This window comes from Paraphaeosphaeria sporulosa (genome assembly GCF_001642045.1).
Source record: "Paraphaeosphaeria sporulosa strain AP3s5-JAC2a unplaced genomic scaffold CC84scaffold_12, whole genome shotgun sequence".
Lineage (NCBI taxonomy): Eukaryota > Fungi > Ascomycota > Dothideomycetes > Pleosporales > Didymosphaeriaceae > Paraphaeosphaeria > Paraphaeosphaeria sporulosa.
The window spans coordinates 96,523-114,242 of record NW_017253371.1 but is presented as its reverse complement, the minus strand read 5'-3'; the positions used below and the strand labels follow the sequence as shown (position 1 = coordinate 114,242).

Below are 17,720 nucleotides of genomic sequence, written 5' to 3'. Positions count from 1 at the left end.
AGATGCATATACTCAGACGTTGCATGAGGATCGACCACCAGGATCAACAAGATGTCTCCAGCTTTTGGCCTCTTTCCTAGTGCACATACAAAAGGGACAGCCATGAAAAGGGTCTGCAGACACATCACTGAACTCCACGACGGAAAGCTTCCACCTTTCCGTTCCTCTGGCCATGGTTCGCAACACGAGTAAGGGAATCTGCGCTAACTTTGGTTGCGGAAAAGCGCAGTGACTGAGAAGCGCCCTGCGGCGTCGCTGCGATTGGCTCCTTGGATAAAGGATACTCCAGACGAGAGCGGCCATGGACATGTACCCACAGCAGCGTGAACTGCTGACTGCGCTTGTGTACTGGTGCTAGGCCGCAGCATCTCGCTTCACCTCTCACCTCTCGTGCGTCGGGTGTGGTAGGACAGAGAATGGCTACCCAGTCCAACGTGAACGAGCGCGTCGACCATGCGGAGGCCCAGATCCCACACCGCTGTCGCCGCAGCCAATCAGCATCGAAGCTTACTCCGTCTTCGGACTTTATCGATAGCGTGGCTGGCTTTTTGTATAGTCGACTCACAAAGAAGCTGGCCCAGTTCCACACCACTCGCCTCTGCGCCTTTGCGATCCCCCAGAGACCCCCAGGCTCTGCTTGCGTTCTTGGTCCTTTGCCGTCCTGAGCTTTGAGCCTGCACCCGACCACAGCCATGTCGACTGTAAGTGCAATTGCAATCTGCCCCACCACGTCATCCCCACTCAGCGCGCGTCTGACCACCTCCAGTTCTACATTGAGAACAAGTCGGTCGGCGACTCCAAGAATTCCGAGGACTGGCGCATTCGCGGCTACAATCCCCTCACACCTCCCGACCTGCTCCAGCACGAGATTGCGCAGACGCCCAAGTCCAAGGAGACCACCGTGCAGGCGCGCAATGAAGCCGCAGACATCGTACACGGCCGCGACGCGCAGCGGCGATTGATGGTCGTCGTCGGCCCTTGCTCCATCCACGACCCCAAAGCTGCCCTGGAATACTGCGATCGCCTGCTGAAGCTCAAGGACAAGTACAAGGACGACTTGCTCATCGTCATGCGCGCATACTTGGAAAAGCCCCGAACCACGGTGGGCTGGAAGGGTTTGATCAACGACCCGGACATCGACAACTCGTTCAAGATCAACAAGGGCTTGCGCGTGTCCCGGCAATTGTTCGTCGATCTCACCGACAAGGGCATGCCCATTGCCAGCGAAATGCTCGATACCATCTCGCCTCAATTCTTGGCAGACATGCTCAGCGTAGGAGCCATTGGCGCCAGGACGACCGAGTCGCAACTCCACCGTGAGCTTGCCTCCGGTCTGTCTTTCCCCGTAGGCTTCAAGAACGGCACCGACGGCACCTTGGACGTTGCGGTCGACGCGCTAGGCTCCGTCAAGCACCCACACCACTTCCTCTCCGTCACCAAACCCGGTGTTGTCGCCATCGTTGGTACCACCGGTAACGAGGATGCCTTCGTCATCATGCGTGGCGGAAAGAAGGGCACCAACTACGACTCCGCAAGCATCAAAGAGGCGCGCGAGAAGCTAGAGTCCAAGAACCTCAACCCGCGGTTGATGATCGACTGCAGCCACGGAAACTCGGAGAAGAAGCACATGAACCAGATCAAGGTCGCGCATAACATCGCTGAGCAAATCGCAGCCGGAGAGACCGCTATCTCAAGTGTGATGATCGAGAGCAATATCAACGAGGGTAAAAAGCGTCTTTCCAAAATACCTCGGTCGCTCACTGACGTTCACTCTAGGCAACCAGAGCGTGCCCAAGGAGGGCAGGGAAGGTCTGAAGTACGGTGTGAGCATCACGGATGCTTGCATAAGTTGGGAGGACACGGAACGCGTTTTGGAGGAGCTCGCAACGGCGGTCGCGAAGAGGAGAGCCCAACTCGGTGTGAACGGTGCTCATTGATGCATATGTTTCGAGGTGGGTCAGCAGCAACTGAGCGGGCCGCTTCGGCGTGTCCGGGCAGGAGAAAAGTTACGTTGAGCCTTTCGCACAAAATACCAAGCATGGTCCTCAGTCCTTCCGTTGTCTCATTGTAACCGTACGCTGACCCTCGGCACTCGCACAAATGGTGCCAAATGCGGCACATCGGAGGTTTCACACTGTCGGCTGTTGTGCGAATATTGCAGCGCTGGGCGTGGCTTCCACGCGTCTATATTGCAGGTGCATGCAGCCAACAGGAAACACCGACGAATTGTGACTTGCTGGCGCCAACTGCATAGTCTCACCGGAATCTGTCCACATCCCCGAACTTCTCACACAACGTGCGAGTCACTGCTTTCGCTGCACTCATCTACATGAGTTTTTTCCCCATTGCTTCCCACACCTTGGCGATTGGTTAGAATAGATGTGGCACAGTCAATCGCCACGCAACGCACGCTTGGTGGGGAACTGCGAAGTCGCTGTGTTTCGATCTGAAGCACACAAGGCTGAGACGATCCGAGGTCAGTTCGCCACCGATGCCCCGAAGCAGGGGCCATACGCGAGTGCATCTTCAAACACCGTCGATAGTTACCGCATTGAGGGTGCGTGATCGGTCTTGAGTCGACCTCACCGAAGTGTCAAACCCCGCGTCATGCTGCAGGGTCTACACTAGAGTATTTCGTATGCTTTCGGCGTCCGCGAAGAGTAGCCTTTCAGGCTTGGGTCTATCTTCCCTCGATATGCCAAGCCCAACATACCCTAGGAACTACCCTTCGTCTGCTTTGCAGTAGTTCAAGAACGAGCGCACGAGATCAACGAATGCATCCGAATGTGGGCAGAGCAAGTGTGGCACAGTCAAGTGGTGCGCCACGACTACGGGGTCGTTCACCAAGCTCGTCCACGCCCATCTTGACTACTGCATGTTGGCCATGGCAGCCTAGCAGCGGACCCAATCAGCTTACTCTGACAAGTACCGTCCAGACATCAAATCTACCCCCTGGTAACTTTAGACTAAACACACCATGATTAAATGGCTCACTGCCTCGGAGCTGAACGATCCACCTCATAGAATGCCTGCCTTTGTCGCTCAGCATACTTGGACGTCAGTTAAGGTTGTTGTACTAGCCAAAAATTTGATGGTCTTGTGTCTAGAGACTTGGAGAATTCCGGTGAACAAAGAGGGGGCGTAATGATCATGTATCTACAATGAACGACTGCGCTTCACTCCAGTATTCAATGCTGTTCAAGCCACAAGTATGATGTAATGTTGGTCACTGAGCGATTTCCTTCTAGAATTTTCAACGAACAAAATACAGGTGCTGGCACGTGCTCGGGCATCCGTACACAACGGGGTCAGCGCTGGATGCGGTCCACAAGGCAAACGCCCTAGCCCTGCGACCATTGGCGCTGCACGCACACGGCCTTTCCGTCGGTCTCGCCTTATCCTCGCAACATCCCAGCGGTACATCTCTAGCCTGGTGTTGATGCAACTCCTGCCGGCAGCCCGGTGCTACGGGCCGTCACTCGATCATGACCAGTGGTTACTTCGCTCTCCCCCGTAAATGAAGCTAAGCATATGCCATTGCTCGCTAACGATGGTGTCAGAGTTCCGCTTCGCGATTACAGGCTAGCATCCTATGCATCTTAACGGCCGTATCGACCCATAACACAGGCTCCTGGAATCCCGGCCACATTCAAATCGCCGTTGCCTCTAGGATGTGCAGATGATCTTGAGCAGTCATGACTCTCTGTCCGCCTACGCCACAGGTGGATCATCGGGGCAACGAGAGAGCGGGAGGCCTCAGTGTGCCCTGCATTGCGCCGTGGTGGAGTCGCTAGCACCTCGATGCCACACTTCGATATCACATGGAATGTCCAAAGGGCACCACCCTGCCGGGAACTTGCTTCCTGGCACGAATCGAAGCCCATGGTCTTGGGCTGAGAGGCGTAGCCAGCAAATTGCCCTGCCTGATGCACCATGATGATTGGCAGGCAGTGGCCCTGGGCTACAGCTCCGGCTGCTTTATTTCGGGACTTATCGAGGCCCTTGTTTCTCGCTTCCCGCATCTTCTGTAGTTGAGTGGAAGCTATTCCGCGTCTTGATTCGTGCCTTGACGTCTCAGCAGACGAGTCATTTGCCTAATCCAGGTGAGTGTGATGGGACATCGTGAATTCTGCTGTTGCTGCTCCAGTGTCATCGCCTCGGCTTGCGCTAATCAGTCGTGGTAGGCTGCAGCTCCATTCGCTTTGCGAGTCTGAGTTCGCGGCCCATGTGTGGTCGCGTTGTACCCATGTCTATAAACGTCCACCGTGGTCTTCTACCGCGGCTCAAGTCAGTCGGCCTCGTGGTGTTGCCTTCCATCCCGCATTGTGGCGCTGATGCGGGTCCCAGTCAACGGGTGCACACATTGGCGTGGGAATCAACCCTGCCTGGTCATTCAAGCACAGGCCTTCCTCTCTTGACCTCTCCTATCTCCAAGGTATGAGCTCGAGCTCCTTGTTCAGATACATCGCTTCTTGCTCGTATATCATTGCGACTGGTCGCAACCGACATCTCTCCCACTCACTTCGTTGCCGCCAAATTTGACTCAGGGATTTGCGCACATCAGCCCAATGTTTTTGACGTTCGCGTGACGAGTCGCACATTTATCATCGTTTGCAGCCACAGCTTTTTCCTCCCCACGTTCCGTCTCCTGACTCACATGCTCCAGCACAGCCTCCCGTCCCACAACGACCAGGATCATGTCGCCAAAATCACAGGACTCCGAGTTCGACCTGGAGAGGTTCCAGGCGCGCACACAACATACCGTTCGGGACCCATCGCCCGATGGGTCGGCAAACGAGCATGCTGAGACTGACTTGGCAGCTTTGGGTGCGGCATTCTGGGGTCGAAGAGAATCCGACTCCCGCCCTGACTCTCTTGATCTCAGCGAGGGAGAAGAGATCGCTCGGGATGGTGTTCGGATGACGGAACGAGCCGAATTGCTCTCCGATGCAGACGCCGTGGTGGCTGGGGATGCGGTGCTTCGCCGATCGCCTGCAACGCCAACTCCGACACAAACCAAGCACGGAGCATACATCCAGCCTTCCGACATGATCCAAGTTCGTGAAATAAGAGGTCGAAGGGCTCGAAGAGCACGCAAATCTCGCCGAGGTAAGTCCTCTGTTCGTCACGATGAATATTGACGCGAAGCGCACTGCTCCTCCGATCCGGCTGTTGCTTCGTCGTACACTCTGACAAGCTGCGGTCGTCTACGTTTGCTCCCCCCGTGGCGATGGTTCTTAGAAGCCTGCTACCTTGACTCCGGTCCTAGAGGTGGCTTCTATGATCCTTTGCCGTGAGCAACAACCGCATGAACAGTAAACATGGCGCTCCAAATCTACCCAGCAACACTGCTGCCGACTTCTCGCCCTTACTCAATCCGATCCCTTCTTATGACATTGTCGCTAACAGCATCAGACCCAGGATCCCGCAGCTCCGCTGGCACAGTAGAGCGGGATCGTCGCACATCCGACACTTCGAACGACGATGGCGGCCAGGACGTGGCCGATGATGCCGATCAACGAGGTCGCAGCGCGACACCCACACCGTACTTTCCGCAGAGTTACACACCATCACACCATTCTCAGCAGACTGAAGAGGAGCATGGGGAAGGTCGAGGCCCTCTGTCACCGAACCCTTGGTCATCCAACTTCCTTTACAATGCGCAACAACGCGAAAGGACTGAAGCGATCGAAGACGTCGATGTCCACTTCCCGGCTGACCAGCAGCCGCGGGCAGAACAAGCGTACCGCGAGGACGTACGTTCTGCGGGGAAGGGTCCTGGTTCGTGATCGAAGCACGAAGGAGGCCTCCCAGACCAGACAGTCAAGTTTTCCTCTATCTCAACTCAATTCGTTCGCTCATATCTTACGATTTCTGTCCTCGACCCGGAAATGCATCCGACCGCCGTGCTGCACGGGTGACGCTCGCTGCGTCGTTTCCTACGTGCAAGCTGCCCACTCCTGTCCAGTCCTTTCTCCGTATCGTAGTGTACCTTGCTCATATCTCTTAATATTACTTCAACCCCTTATGTCCCTGTGTTACCTGGCGATTTCGTTGACCGGATGCATACTTCACCAGTCGCTATGCAGGATACCATGCGAATTCCGTCCCGCCTGTTCCATTCCGCTACCAGGTATTCTTTCAGTCTTCGCACAAGGGCGTCGAAAGCACAACGTCCTACGGCACCCCGAGCACGAGCAGCGTCAACTGTACAAATACGTTGGCGCCCCGCAAGGCCCTCGAAGCGCGATGCGCTGGCAATATGTACGTTGGCGGGGTGTGCAGATACACCATGCCGCTGGCCCCAGCCTAGCTCTAGCGACTTGCATGCCCATTGATGAGTAGAGCAGCACATCACGCAGATGTACTTTTCAGTCTCACGTCCGACGTTGCGATTAACTCGCCGTGGCCCGCCACTAGCTTTACTCGGCACAACGGCTTTCCGCAAGCACGGTCCCTGCTCGCGGGTAGGGCTGCGTGCGTGCTGGTCTGAGTGTTTCGCCGCTGCCACCGCACATGCCATCGCTCTGTCATCGATCCGCACGTCCGCTCCATCCATGTCATCACGCGCGTGAACACTTCTGCGAGAGACTGCACGCAGGACATCATGGCGAGGCTATCTGGGCTGCAGAGGGATGTGTTGAGCCTGTATCGGCAATGCTTGCGGGCTGCGCGGGCGAAACCCGCTGTAAGTGCTTCCGCAGCTACTTTTGTAGACACATCAGGAGATGCATGTGTACTCACTCATTTTGCAGACGAACCGGGGACATTTCCAGGCTCTGGCTAGGTATGTGGTGCTTGTCCCTGTGGCGTGGGCACGAGGACGGTGGTGCTGACTGTGGGTAGGAACGAGTTCCACAAGCATCGCGCAGTGGATAAGAAAGATTTCAGTGCCATAGAGTACTTGCTGCGGAGGGGGAGGCGGCAGTTGGAGATGTATGAAGAGGCGGGTGTGCGTGATGTGAAGGTTTAGAGATGGGTGGCAACCATGGAAGTCTGGGTGCAGTCAGAACTTGAGTCCGAGGCTGGCAGATTGGGATAAGCAGGCAAGTAGTACGGTAAGCTCTATCGTAGTAGTCACTGTAGCTTGCTGATGGTCTGCGCAGGCCAATGGCTGAACAGCTCGAGGGAACCTGTGTGCTCAAAGTGAACACAATACAAGAGTGTACTCGATGTACGATACTGTAATCTAGCATATCCGCGTCCACGCCCGAGGTGCTCACAGCGAACAAGAACGTGAACTGGACCCTGCTAGCAAGTCTAATCAACGTCTGAAGCATGGACTTCTCCGTGATGCCTAGCCCGTTGCGCACCATTGCAGCAGCAGTCTTTACACCAGGAGATGAACCCAACCATCTTCTTCGAGCCGGCCCTGCAACACTTTCGCGAAATGCGGCTGAATAAGGCCATCTTGGAGCTGAACGATGCTGTCGCGGAATCGAAGACGCAACGAGAAGACACGGCGCTTGGCTTCATAGGATGGGTGGAGCGCCATGGCTGGATCGATCGTGAAGTGGCCCGAATCCTGGAATTAGACCGTTCAGAAACGCACTCACGATAAAGATACGCTGGACTACTGGAGGTCGCTGCGAGGCACGAAGGAGCGCGTGATTCGCGAGATGCATAAGGGGTTTTTGGGATCGAGTCTCAAGTTTGCGAAGCTCACCGGCGCGGGACGTACTGGTCTGAGCGGCGTTCTTGATAGTCCGTGGGTGTTCCTATCACCAAACGGTCATGGAGACTTCTGACACCGCTTGAGGCTTCTTCCTTGAAGGACTCGCACTCTGACCAACCACTGGTGAGTAGTAAAGTGTCGGAATGACCCGGAGACTCGCATTAGACACAATGTGGGCGCAACGAGAACGGTAGGAAAGACGGCACTACGGCGCCGCCTTGATGTAATGGCCTACGGTCAACATGTTGCCGCGGGAAGACAGCGGAGTTAGATTACATCATACATCCATGTACCTATCTCATGACCTGGGCGGCTTTGTTTCGTATGATGCTGCTTCTAGCTGCAATAAGCAGTTGGAGTTTCCGACAATGAGAACGTAAGTGACAGTCCAAACACTCTCTACATACGAGAGTCAATGCCGTCAGATGCGGACCGCGGCTATCTATACACTTGCTGCTTGGAGGAGCGTCTTGGCGGTGCAAAGGTGCGGCGGATCCGATTGCGGAAGGTGTAATGGCGACCTAAGATGGCGGCAGCACTAGCGTAGGACGATCGAACTGTTAGAGATCAAGATGAAACAGTGACAACTGGGGAAGCTTTGGCGCTGGAAGAGGATAAGTTGCCCACTTTTGCCGCGTACATGTGTACATGTCAACTGTCGTCCGGCGTGACAAAGAGGGCGTACTCAGGTATGATTTGGGCGGCACGGTGGACAAGGCAGGCGCTCTACCAAAGAACTGCCTCGTGCACGCGTGCGAACAGTACCAGGTCACGCGCGAGGCGCAGCGAGACGTGACTGGTGCACTTGAGCCTCAACGCAGAATCGCCACAGAAACGTTTCAAAGGGCGCCATTTTCGAAGCATGACGAGCATAGACGCGACATATGACGCAATTGCGAAGGCGGGCATTAGCAAGCAGGTGAGCCGACGATGTAGGCGGCCAGAGACGCCGAGCAACGAAGATGTGAGATGGATTGCCTGCGTCCGGAGTTGGTGAGGGGCTGTGGCGATCATGTGCGCTCTGGTCGACTACACAATTACACATGTGGGCGTGGAGTGACATGGCCGGTTGGCTGGACCTCTTGACAGGGCATGACAGGGAGCAGCAGATGGTGCTCCACGACGTCGTTATCGAGTCGCATGCAGGGCAACGGCCACCGACAGCCGTCTGCAGCTGCAGGACGAGGGATGCGTCGCGTCCGCGTCTGCCCTGGACGGGCTCTGGCGCGATTGGCCTGCAGGCTACGTCGGCGGCCGTCTGGAGACAGCAGCGCTTCCCCACGGCCGTGGACGGATTCGGCGCGGTCGGCTAGGGCGCATCGACGGGCAGCGGCTGGCTGGGTCGCTTGATGCATGCGTGTTTGCGACAGGCCAGGCGGGCATGGTGGCACAGGCGCGAAGGCACAGGATGGCGTGCGCACGCTGGCCCTTCGTCATGGGAAGTCATATGACCGCCCGCGACGGAGGGGGAAGGCCGCACGAGGAGCCCCCGCCACGCGCCGTGACGAGGTGCACCGCAGCGCCCGCGACGGCCGGCCCAGCATGATGGCGGCAGCGGGCGCGTCGCTGCCTCGTGGATACGGGCAGTGGACGCTGCAAGCGGGGCTGGGCTGGGCTGGCGGCGTGGTCTGCGCTGCACCGCAAGCTTCGCGCGCACTCGAAGATCAGTCCTTATCATTATCGGGTGCCCCGGCTAGCCGTCTTCGGGCATGGCGGCCTCTTAGCTATCCCAGTGTGACTCGCAGTGCTCACCCATCAACGCGCCCAGCGCTGCTTGTATCCGTCGTCTGCGAGCCTACTTCCTCTGCCCTTCTCTCCTATCCTTTTGCGCCGTTGCACCTACCGTACCCCTTCCTCCCGGTGCCCCTCCTCCCGCCTGCGTGCACCCTGTAGCGCCGCGGCGAGCTGTTCCGTCACAGCTGCCTGCCACCCTCGCTCGCCATCCTCCGCACCCATCACACCTTGGGCCTGCGCCGCGGCCTGTGATTCCAGGCCTCCACTGCTGTCGCCGCAACCTTGCCTGCATCTCGCAGCAGCCTGCCTCCTCCTACCTCCCACCGCGACCGCGTCGTGCTGTCGTACCAACATCCTTGACCGCCCCACGGCCTAGCTACTCGACCAGTACCACCACCGCGTACCCGCCGCCGTCCTCGACAGTCACTCCTCTTCGCCACTGCAACTTCATGTGCAACGTCCTCACGCCGACCCTATACCCGCATCTTCGACGATAGCTAAAGCAAGTGGCATCCCGCGAGAGAGGGGTCAGGACCAGGCTGGTCGCCCAGCGACGCCACCATGGCAGCTCCATCCAACAACCAGCTGCGCTCACGCAGGCCGGCACCCGCGAGCCAGGCGTCTTCTTCTTCCGCCTCGGAGATGATCGGGAACTTCAAGCGCCTTGAGCACATCGGCAAAGGCAGCTTTGCGGAGGTCTATCGTGGCATTCATGTCGTACGGAACCCCTCTTTCATTTCGTCCCCCAGTGCAAGGCATGCGGAGCGTCTGCCTCGTGATTCATCTCTACGCGCTCGAGTTGAATAGGCGCTAACCATGCTTGACATGCAGGAAAAGCGCCAGTCTGTCGCCATCAAGTCGGTCAACATGAGCAAGCTGAACAAGAAGCTCAAAGACAACCTCGCATCCGAGATCTCCATCCTACGCAGCCTGCTTCATCCGCACGTCGTTGCTTTGATCGATTGCCATGAGACGCCCTCACGGATGCATATAATAATGGAATTCTGTGAGCTAGGGGACCTGTCGTCGTTCATCAAGAAGCGTGCCGATCTTGTAAACCACCCATCGACCCAGCGCATGATCGAGAAATATCCGAATCCAGACGTAGGAGGCTTGAATGAAGTGATAGTTCGACATTTCGCAAAGCAGACGGCCAGCGCCCTGGAGTTTCTCCGGTCCAAAAACTACATCCATCGTGACCTGAAACCGCAAAATCTACTCCTAAACCCGTCGTCCATGTTTTACTCCCAGAGTGGGATCCTTGATCGCATGCCCCTGGCTGCCTCCGCCAATTCGCTGATCCCTGCCGCCGGTGTAGAATCTCTGCCCATGCTCAAGATTGCTGATTTCGGATTCGCTAGGATTCTGCCCAACACTTCCCTTGCTGAGACGCTCTGCGGTTCGCCGCTTTACATGGCCCCGGAGATTCTGCGATACGAAAAGTACGACGCGAAGGCTGATCTGTGGTCTGTAGGCACAGTTCTGTTCGAGATGATGTGTGCCAGGCCGCCATTCCGGGCAAACAACCACGTGGAGCTTCTCAAGAAGATTGAAGATCGCAAAGACCAAATCAGATTCTCAGAAGGTCTCGTCGCTAGTAGGGCAATGAAAAACCTGATTCGCGCCTTGCTCAAGCGCCATCCCCTGGAACGCATGTCCTACGAAAGCTTCTTCTCGGATCCGGTCATTCGCGAGGAGATTCCCGGCCTAGTCGATGAAGATCTCCCGCAATCGGCGTCGCAATCCATCGCGCCAGAGCCCATCGCGGAACCTAAGCGAGCACCAAAGACGCCCGTCGAAATGGAGCGACGAGCTTCAGAGAGTCCGTACTCCCAGTCACCCAGAGGAACCAACTATGGCACGACACCACCCCCTCGGCCTAGCTCTCGTCCATCTTCTGGTCAGTTCACTGCGGCTCCTCTTCGGCCTTCTTCTTCCGCTCGACGGATGAGCAACACTCCGCAATCACCCGTTGAGCAGCATCCTTCGCAACGCGAGCAACGAAGGCCCAGCCTCACTAACGCTGCTACTGCACCGGGTCGAACAGCAACCCTGCATGACCAAGTCGTGGACCCTTCATATGCTGGAAGCAGGCGTCGCGTGTCTCGCGAGGAGGTGCTTCCTCCGCCCTCCGGCTTGAAAGAGCACCTCGAGCGTGAGCGGATGCCACAGCGGCCAGAAGTAGCTATGAGGGAAGCTGCGGAGCGGGCTGCGCAGGACACTGCTATTGACGAGGGCTTTGTCTTCGTCGAGAAGCGACGAGTGGAAATCGATGCTCTGGCGGATGAGATAGCAGCAAGCCCGCAAACGGCAAGAGACCGTAACATCACGAGGGAGACTCTAATGAAGCGCCGAGCGACAACCCAAGGCTCGCCGACATCCACCACAGGCGCAACCGTACCTTCGAGGGCGATTCAAATCCAGCAAAAGCAGACGGCCGTACACCAACGGACTGGCTCGTATGAACGTCGCTATCGGCCAAGTTTCGAAAGCGCGACCTCGGCACTGTCCAAAGCCATGAACATGGTCAACATTCGAGGACTCGGGCTCTCGCCGCCAATGATGAAGGGTGCATCTCCGCCCCAAGGTTACGCAGGCTTCCCTGTTTATCCCACAGCTCAGAGCAGTCTCTTGCTCGTAGGAGAAAGTGGAAAGATCGCAGACAAGAGCGAAGACGCTGCGATAATCAAGCAGATTGAACAGCTTGCTCAACTTAGTCACGTCGTGTATGGTTTTGCAGAAGTCAAGTACAAGCAACTCGTACCGGTTGCGCCAAGCGATAAAGGTCTTGGCATCGGAGCAAGAGGCGTCAGGAGGGCGAACAACGACGAGCTCGAAGACGACGAAGATGACGACCTGACTCCGGATACAATCTTGGTGATCTCTGAAGAAGCGTTGGTACTCTATGTCAAAGCCCTCGGAATGCTCAACAAAGCCATGGACATCACCGCGAGCTATTGGAACCGCAATGGCCGTGGCCCGGCTTCTGAAGGTAGCAATCGAGCGGCAACGAACACCGAACGCTTCCAGGACGTAGTCAAATGGCTTCGCGATCGGTTCAACGAGTGCTGCATCAAGTCAGAGATTGTTGCGCGCAAGCTGAAGCAGGCACAGATCCTGCTTCCGTCCGATCATCCAAGCCACCCCGCCAATCGATCGACGGCGTCCGGCTCCGCGACCACCGTCGGCTCTGCTGACAACATACTTCTTACAACAGGCGTGACGGCGGAGAAGTTGATGTATGATCGCGCTCTTGAGATGAGCCGAACTGCAGCCGTGAACGAACTGGTTGGAGTCGATCTTCCCGGCTGTGATTTGAATTACTGGACTGCCATCTTGATGCTGGAGGCGATCCTCGAAGATGAAGACGAGTCGTCAAGCCAGAAGCTTGGCAGCGAAGAGCTTGACGGTCTTGAGAATGACGACCGACAAGCTATCCAAAAGCGTAAGTTCGACCCCTAAGGCTACCAAGCGGACTTGGCTAACTTCAGAATAGTTCTTGAAGGCATGAAAGCTCGTCATGCGGCACTCAAGAAGAAGCTGCAGTTGCAAAAGGCGCAGAAACGCGCATCCATCACCAGCGCGCCTACACCTCATTCAGCTACCCGCAGCTCGCCTTCATCGCAAGGCGCCGTGCGGTGATTTATCGCTCTCGCAAGAAAGATGTCCGTCGTTGAATACTGTTTCCCATCTCTGCATTTAGCATTTTGTTTCGCAAGCATTGCATCTTCAGGCGTTCCGGAACCTATCTCCTCTTCTCGCTTTTCATGCTTTCAAGCGTGTGTTTTACCATCTCTTAGCATAGCACGCCCACGCATCCTCGATCGATGCGCAAGCGTACTCAACGGCCTCCTGGGGCGCTCCGCCAGACTTGCCGCGCGCATGATACCCGTCATGGCGTCTTGGATTTCTTGTTTCGCATTTCCTCTTTCCACTGCTTGTTCTCTTTTGCGCTTTACATGGCTGTGGTCGGGCGGCGTATGCACAGGACTGTGGGTTAGTATATCATGGCGCTGGGTTTCGGGGCCGGGCTGGCAGTGCCGTGGATTGGATTAGATTGACACCTCAGGGACTCTTGTTTGGATCGGGTGGAGAGAGAATAGGGGATTGTCCCTACGTACGTACCTGCTTAGTGTATCGGTGAATATGAATAGCGAAAGCTGAGATAGACTGGAAACGGCGTGTTCTCATACGTGATACTGTGCGCGATTTGCCAAGCATCTGTGCCTTTGGGCGGCGGAATTTTCACGCTTCGCTGATGAGGATCGTGCCTTCAGGTGAATGTCTGCCGAAACAAGGTGTGCTGCCTGGTCACATTGCGAGAATCTGACCACGCAGATTGTTGGAGGTCCCGCGTCACGTTGAACCAACGTTGCACTTATTTGCTTTCACTTGACGGAATCAAGCAACGGTATAACATAACGAATGCTCTTGTATGCTAGGGGGTATGAAGACTGCCGAAAACGCAGTCGCTGTGTCCAAAAGTGCTACATGCAAATGCCGTTGGCCGCACCGGCCTTCTATCTCTACCAACGCCCGCTGAAATGCCCAAACCCACCGCCAAACTCGTCGAATGCCATGCAATGTCTAGAAATTGACCCGGAACTTGGGATTCGTGCGCATGCTCTCGCCGCGGAAGCGGAAGAACAGCGGCACGGGGATCAGCGCGAGCGCAACGAAGCCCAGAAGCGAATTTCCCCAACCGAGACCCAGCGCATCGAACATGTCGAGGCCGGCAAGGGGCAGGAACGCGCCGAAGATGGAGCGTAGGACCGTGTTGGCGGCGATTGCAGACGCCGCGTGCACGGTGAAGGCGTCGACCAGGTACGTTTGGATGGTCATCATACCTGTTAGTTCAACCAAGTCAGCACGACGAAAGGCTATCACCGACAGTCGAATGAGGGCTTCGGCGACTTTGAGGTGGATGGTCCTCGTGGGCTGCTGCTTACCTGTGAGATTGCCGAGACCGACGAACGCCGTCCCGATGATGGGCACGATCCAGTGCACGCCCTTGTCCGTTGTCCAGCCGTAGATGAAGACGCCGATGGGGAGGAGAACGGCGCCGGGGACGGTGAGAGGGAGCTCCAGGCGGTTCTCGGGCTTTGCGCCGCTCGGGCTGGCTTGCGCCCTGCGGATGTAGACGTCACTCATCTGCAGGTGATTTTAGATTTGTTATGGGTTCTACAAAGGTCTTAAATGACTTACCTTGCCGACGTAGCCCATACCGATGATTAGCCTAAATCATCAAGTTAGTGATAGGTACGGCGTTGAAGAGACTAGAGAGAGGGGCAGGGAGAGGATTGAGCTAGGCTAGGCGTGCATAAGCAAGCAATACTGGAAAGCTTCTGCTCTTGCTTGTACCTCGCATCTAGAACTTGTACCCAGAGCTACGTACCCAACGCCCATGCCTAGGTAGGCGAGCCCCACGGAGCTAGAGGAGAAGTGGTATTTTCCCTCGAAGACGAAGGTCATGGTTGTGAAGAAGAGGTACATGATGCCGTAGTTGATGGAAACGTAGATGGACATGAGGAGCACGATGGGCGAGAAGATGAGTATCTTGATCGGGCGGACGATGCTACGGGCAAAGATCTCGCGTGGGGGCAGTCCGCTGTCGAGTTTGGAGCGGAGTCTCATATTTCCGGTTTCCTTTTGGAGTCGCTTGGTCTTGCGTGCAAGGAGCGTGGGGTGGTATGTCTCGCGGCCAAAGACATAGAGGCAGATGGCGAAGAAGCCGGCGAAGATGGCGATGATCCAGAACACCCAGCGCCAGCCTTTCGCTTTGACTAGGAAGCCGCCGGCAACAGGACCGAGCACGGGCCCGAGGAGAGGGCCCATGGACCAGATAGCCATGGCGCTCGCTCTTTTATGAACTGGGAAGATATCTGCAATTGTGCCCCCACCGATCGTAAGGGGTGCTGCACCCGCCATTCCTGCAAGCACTCGGAAGGCTATGAGCATACCCATGGAGTTGCTCAGGGCACATGCTACAGTGAAAATTACGAAGAATACCTAAGGCGCGGATACAAAGTCAGCATGGGCAAAGTAAGAGAGACTGGTATCGTGCACATGTCTCGAACTGACAAGAGGAAGGTGATTCCTCTGTCAAAACGACATGCACGTTGTACCCCGTATTTCACTGACATTGCAGACGTTGTACGTCATGAATCGCCCGTACATCTCGGACATGGGAGCAATGATGAGGGGGCCAATGGCGAAGCCGAGAATGTAGATCGAGACTACGAGACCGGCGAGGATGTTCGATTTCACGCCAAAGGTCGCCATAACTTGAGGGACACCAGGAGCGAAAAACGAGGACGCGAGGGGCCTGTAAGCGTGAGTAGTGGAAAGACAGCGACTTCAGACAAACATACGTGACCAATGTAACCATTGCTAAAATGAAGATCAAAATCCATTTTTGACGGTCCGGCCAGTTCAAGGGATTTTCGGGATCCTCTGGGCCATCCCAATCTACTATATCAGGGTCTTGCTCTGCTTCTGCTGTTGGGTCGTCCCCCAACGTTCTGTCGTCGCTGTTGGTGGACAAAGCTGCGCTTTGGACGCCCTTCTCCACGTCGAGGTTTGAGGATGCGTGTGCATGATCCGAAGCAACATCCGCGTCGTGACCCTTCTCGTATGCATCGGCAGCCTTATCATCTAGATCTTGGGTTTCTCGCGCAGGATTCGACAAGGTGGCGGGAGTTGCCATTTTACACTGGGTACTGAAAATTACTCTTAGCATTTGCTATTTGGCTCTCGGCTGCCTACGAAGAGACGCAACGAGCGTCACTCAAGTCCAGGACTCGTGAGAAGTCGTGCTTACCAAAAATGCAAGAAAGCGACAATGTCAATCGGCGGTAGAGCCGAAGCTCCAAACACTAGGTTTCGTACAAGCTCGATAAGTGCACTGGGACCTATATCGGCTCAAAGTAGTCCCAAATTGGCAAAAGATGTACAAAGAAGCGAAGGTCGGGCAATGTCACACACGGGGACATCAGACTGGCGTTCCCAAGCGATCACTTTAAGGAACCCCGGGTGCGGGTATGACACTGGTCCGTCGCTTAAACCGTTGCTCCCTTTACCCACCATGTCCCTGAAGGCTGGCAGTCCAAGCTCCTTCTGGAAGGCTTGCAGTTCGTTTCTGGGGTCTGCCGTGCTTTGATTGGCGTGGCTTCGCGTAAGGCTGTTTAAGCGTACGCCGGGAGTCAAGTGCGCGGAGATACGCCGTATACGGCGGAGGGTCGGACGGTGGAAGGACGGAGCGGAGGGTGGCGCTGATTGGAGGCTGTCTCCTCTCCTTCACAGAGATCGGAGGGCAACAAGCGTGGACGGAAGGAAGGACCAGCGCCCTTCCGTTGAAGTCGTGGTCGATGGTCACGACACTGAATATGGGCAAACGCTATGGCATCTGTGGTGCGCGCATAGGACGTTTGCACTTCATCAGTCCGAATGCGCAACACGTGTAGCGGGGTGCAACTAGCTGGCATCTCGACTGCAGCCACTTTCCTGCGTTTGCATAGCTCGGCTGCTATAGAGATCCTCATTAGGGCCCAGTGCCTCCATGGTGTCCTCCTGCTCGGAGCTCTAGGGTTTGACCGTATCTTATTCAAGTTACAGAAAACTGTAGGTGCGTTCACTCATCGGAATGTCGATAGTTGACCGCAGGGCGACTTGACTTTAGGTGCATCTCGACCATAGGTCTACGTGTGAGCTGACGCCGTTCGACCCCACCCATGGACCGTTAGCATTCACGTGACCGTCTGAGCCTCCCGAGCTGGGAATAGCTTCTACATCATGAGTACATCTCTGGACATAGAGCCAGAAAGACTTTATTAGACATGACAAGGGGATTGAGAAACCGCAATCTTGATATTTTTGCGATCGTAAAGAGTAGCTGCACGTATGAACATTTAGGAGCCTGGTATGGGTGTGTTCAGGTCAGAGTGAATGCACCATGCTCCCTTGGGAGAAGTAATGCAACCCCGAGCCTGAGTACAATCTGCCCATGTATTGGCCACTCCAGGGCAACGCACCGTGCTGAGGATTTTGCCGTAGCAATGTGTATCAGGTGTCGACAGGCTCCCAGTCCCTGCAACACAAAACCATTGGCATGTGATTTCTCTCTTGACATGCAACTAGAAGACAATGGGACATGGATGCGAAGATGGTAAGAACCGGACTGATGCGAACGTGGGTGTCTCCAACGCCAATCACCAATCTGCTCCACGGCTCCAGCGATGCCTGCCAATGGAACTCGACGTCCATCACCGTTTGAAAGTCACTTGGAATCAGACATCATGGAGCAAAGAACAAA

The 17,720-nt window shown here is 55.9% G+C and overlaps 6 protein-coding genes across 6 annotated transcripts; 5 read left to right on the top strand and 1 right to left on the bottom strand.

Annotated features, from left to right (window-relative positions):
- The first annotated feature begins 387 nt into the window (after nucleotides 1–387).
- Nucleotides 388–2,125, top strand: CC84DRAFT_1168427 (phospho-2-dehydro-3-deoxyheptonate aldolase). Its single transcript, XM_018179393.1, has 3 exons — nucleotides 388–701; nucleotides 767–1,724; nucleotides 1,777–2,125. Exons 1-3 carry the CDS (start codon nucleotides 693–695, stop codon nucleotides 1,935–1,937), a joined length of 1,128 nt encoding a protein of 375 aa, XP_018030675.1. The 5' UTR covers nucleotides 388–692; the 3' UTR covers nucleotides 1,938–2,125.
- A 640-nt stretch (nucleotides 2,126–2,765) lies between these two features.
- Nucleotides 2,766–3,073, top strand: CC84DRAFT_1168424 (uncharacterized protein). Its single transcript, XM_018179392.1, has one exon. It carries the CDS (start codon nucleotides 2,775–2,777, stop codon nucleotides 2,979–2,981), a length of 207 nt encoding a protein of 68 aa, XP_018030674.1. The 5' UTR covers nucleotides 2,766–2,774; the 3' UTR covers nucleotides 2,982–3,073.
- A 1,624-nt stretch (nucleotides 3,074–4,697) lies between these two features.
- CC84DRAFT_1180344 (uncharacterized protein) lies at nucleotides 4,698–6,575 on the top strand (the record flags this gene model as incomplete). Its single annotated transcript, XM_018180469.1, has 4 exons — nucleotides 4,698–5,109; nucleotides 5,410–5,756; nucleotides 6,079–6,264; nucleotides 6,351–6,575. 4 exons carry the CDS (start codon nucleotides 4,698–4,700, stop codon nucleotides 6,573–6,575), a joined length of 1,170 nt encoding a protein of 389 aa, XP_018030673.1.
- On the top strand, nucleotides 6,432–6,973 carry CC84DRAFT_1230203 (uncharacterized protein; the record flags this gene model as incomplete). The annotated part of the gene is made up of 3 exons (XM_018183690.1): nucleotides 6,432–6,688; nucleotides 6,756–6,787; nucleotides 6,847–6,973. The coding sequence occupies exons 1-3, from the start codon at nucleotides 6,608–6,610 to the stop codon at nucleotides 6,971–6,973; spliced, it is 240 nt and encodes a 79-aa protein (XP_018030672.1). The 5' UTR covers nucleotides 6,432–6,607.
- Nucleotides 6,974–9,867: 2,894 nt separating this feature from the next.
- On the top strand, nucleotides 9,868–13,144 carry CC84DRAFT_294399 (MAP/microtubule affinity-regulating kinase 4). Its single transcript, XM_018185770.1, has 3 exons — nucleotides 9,868–10,126; nucleotides 10,241–12,854; nucleotides 12,906–13,144. The coding sequence occupies exons 1-3, from the start codon at nucleotides 9,971–9,973 to the stop codon at nucleotides 13,049–13,051; spliced, it is 2,916 nt and encodes a 971-aa protein (XP_018030671.1). The 5' UTR covers nucleotides 9,868–9,970; the 3' UTR covers nucleotides 13,052–13,144.
- Nucleotides 13,145–13,996: 852 nt separating this feature from the next.
- Nucleotides 13,997–16,115, bottom strand: CC84DRAFT_1102471 (membrane transporter; the record flags this gene model as incomplete). Its single annotated transcript, XM_018174970.1, has 6 exons — nucleotides 13,997–14,256; nucleotides 14,359–14,560; nucleotides 14,615–14,645; nucleotides 14,805–15,418; nucleotides 15,551–15,734; nucleotides 15,781–16,115. 6 exons carry the CDS (start codon nucleotides 16,113–16,115, stop codon nucleotides 13,997–13,999), a joined length of 1,626 nt encoding a protein of 541 aa, XP_018030670.1.
- Between the last annotated feature and the right edge of the window lie 1,605 nt (nucleotides 16,116–17,720).

What these genes read in the sequence shown, in the direction of transcription:
- CC84DRAFT_1168427 (XM_018179393.1), top strand. An exon ending in CGAGAGCAATATCAACGAGG is followed by an intron (nt 1,725 to 1,776) that starts GTAAAAAGCGTC and finishes CGTTCACTCTAG; the next exon opens with GCAACCAGAGCGTGCCCAAG.
- CC84DRAFT_1168424 (XM_018179392.1), top strand. Translation starts at nt 2,775, where the DNA reads ATGCATCCGAATGTGGGCAGAGCAAGTGTGGCACAGTCAAGTGGTGCG.
- CC84DRAFT_294399 (XM_018185770.1), top strand. Translation starts at nt 9,971, where the DNA reads ATGGCAGCTCCATCCAACAACCAGCTGCGCTCACGCAGGCCGGCACCC. An exon ending in TCTATCGTGGCATTCATGTC is followed by an intron (nt 10,127 to 10,240) that starts GTACGGAACCCC and finishes CTTGACATGCAG; the next exon opens with GAAAAGCGCCAGTCTGTCGC. An exon ending in CCGACAAGCTATCCAAAAGC is followed by an intron (nt 12,855 to 12,905) that starts GTAAGTTCGACC and finishes ACTTCAGAATAG; the next exon opens with TTCTTGAAGGCATGAAAGCT.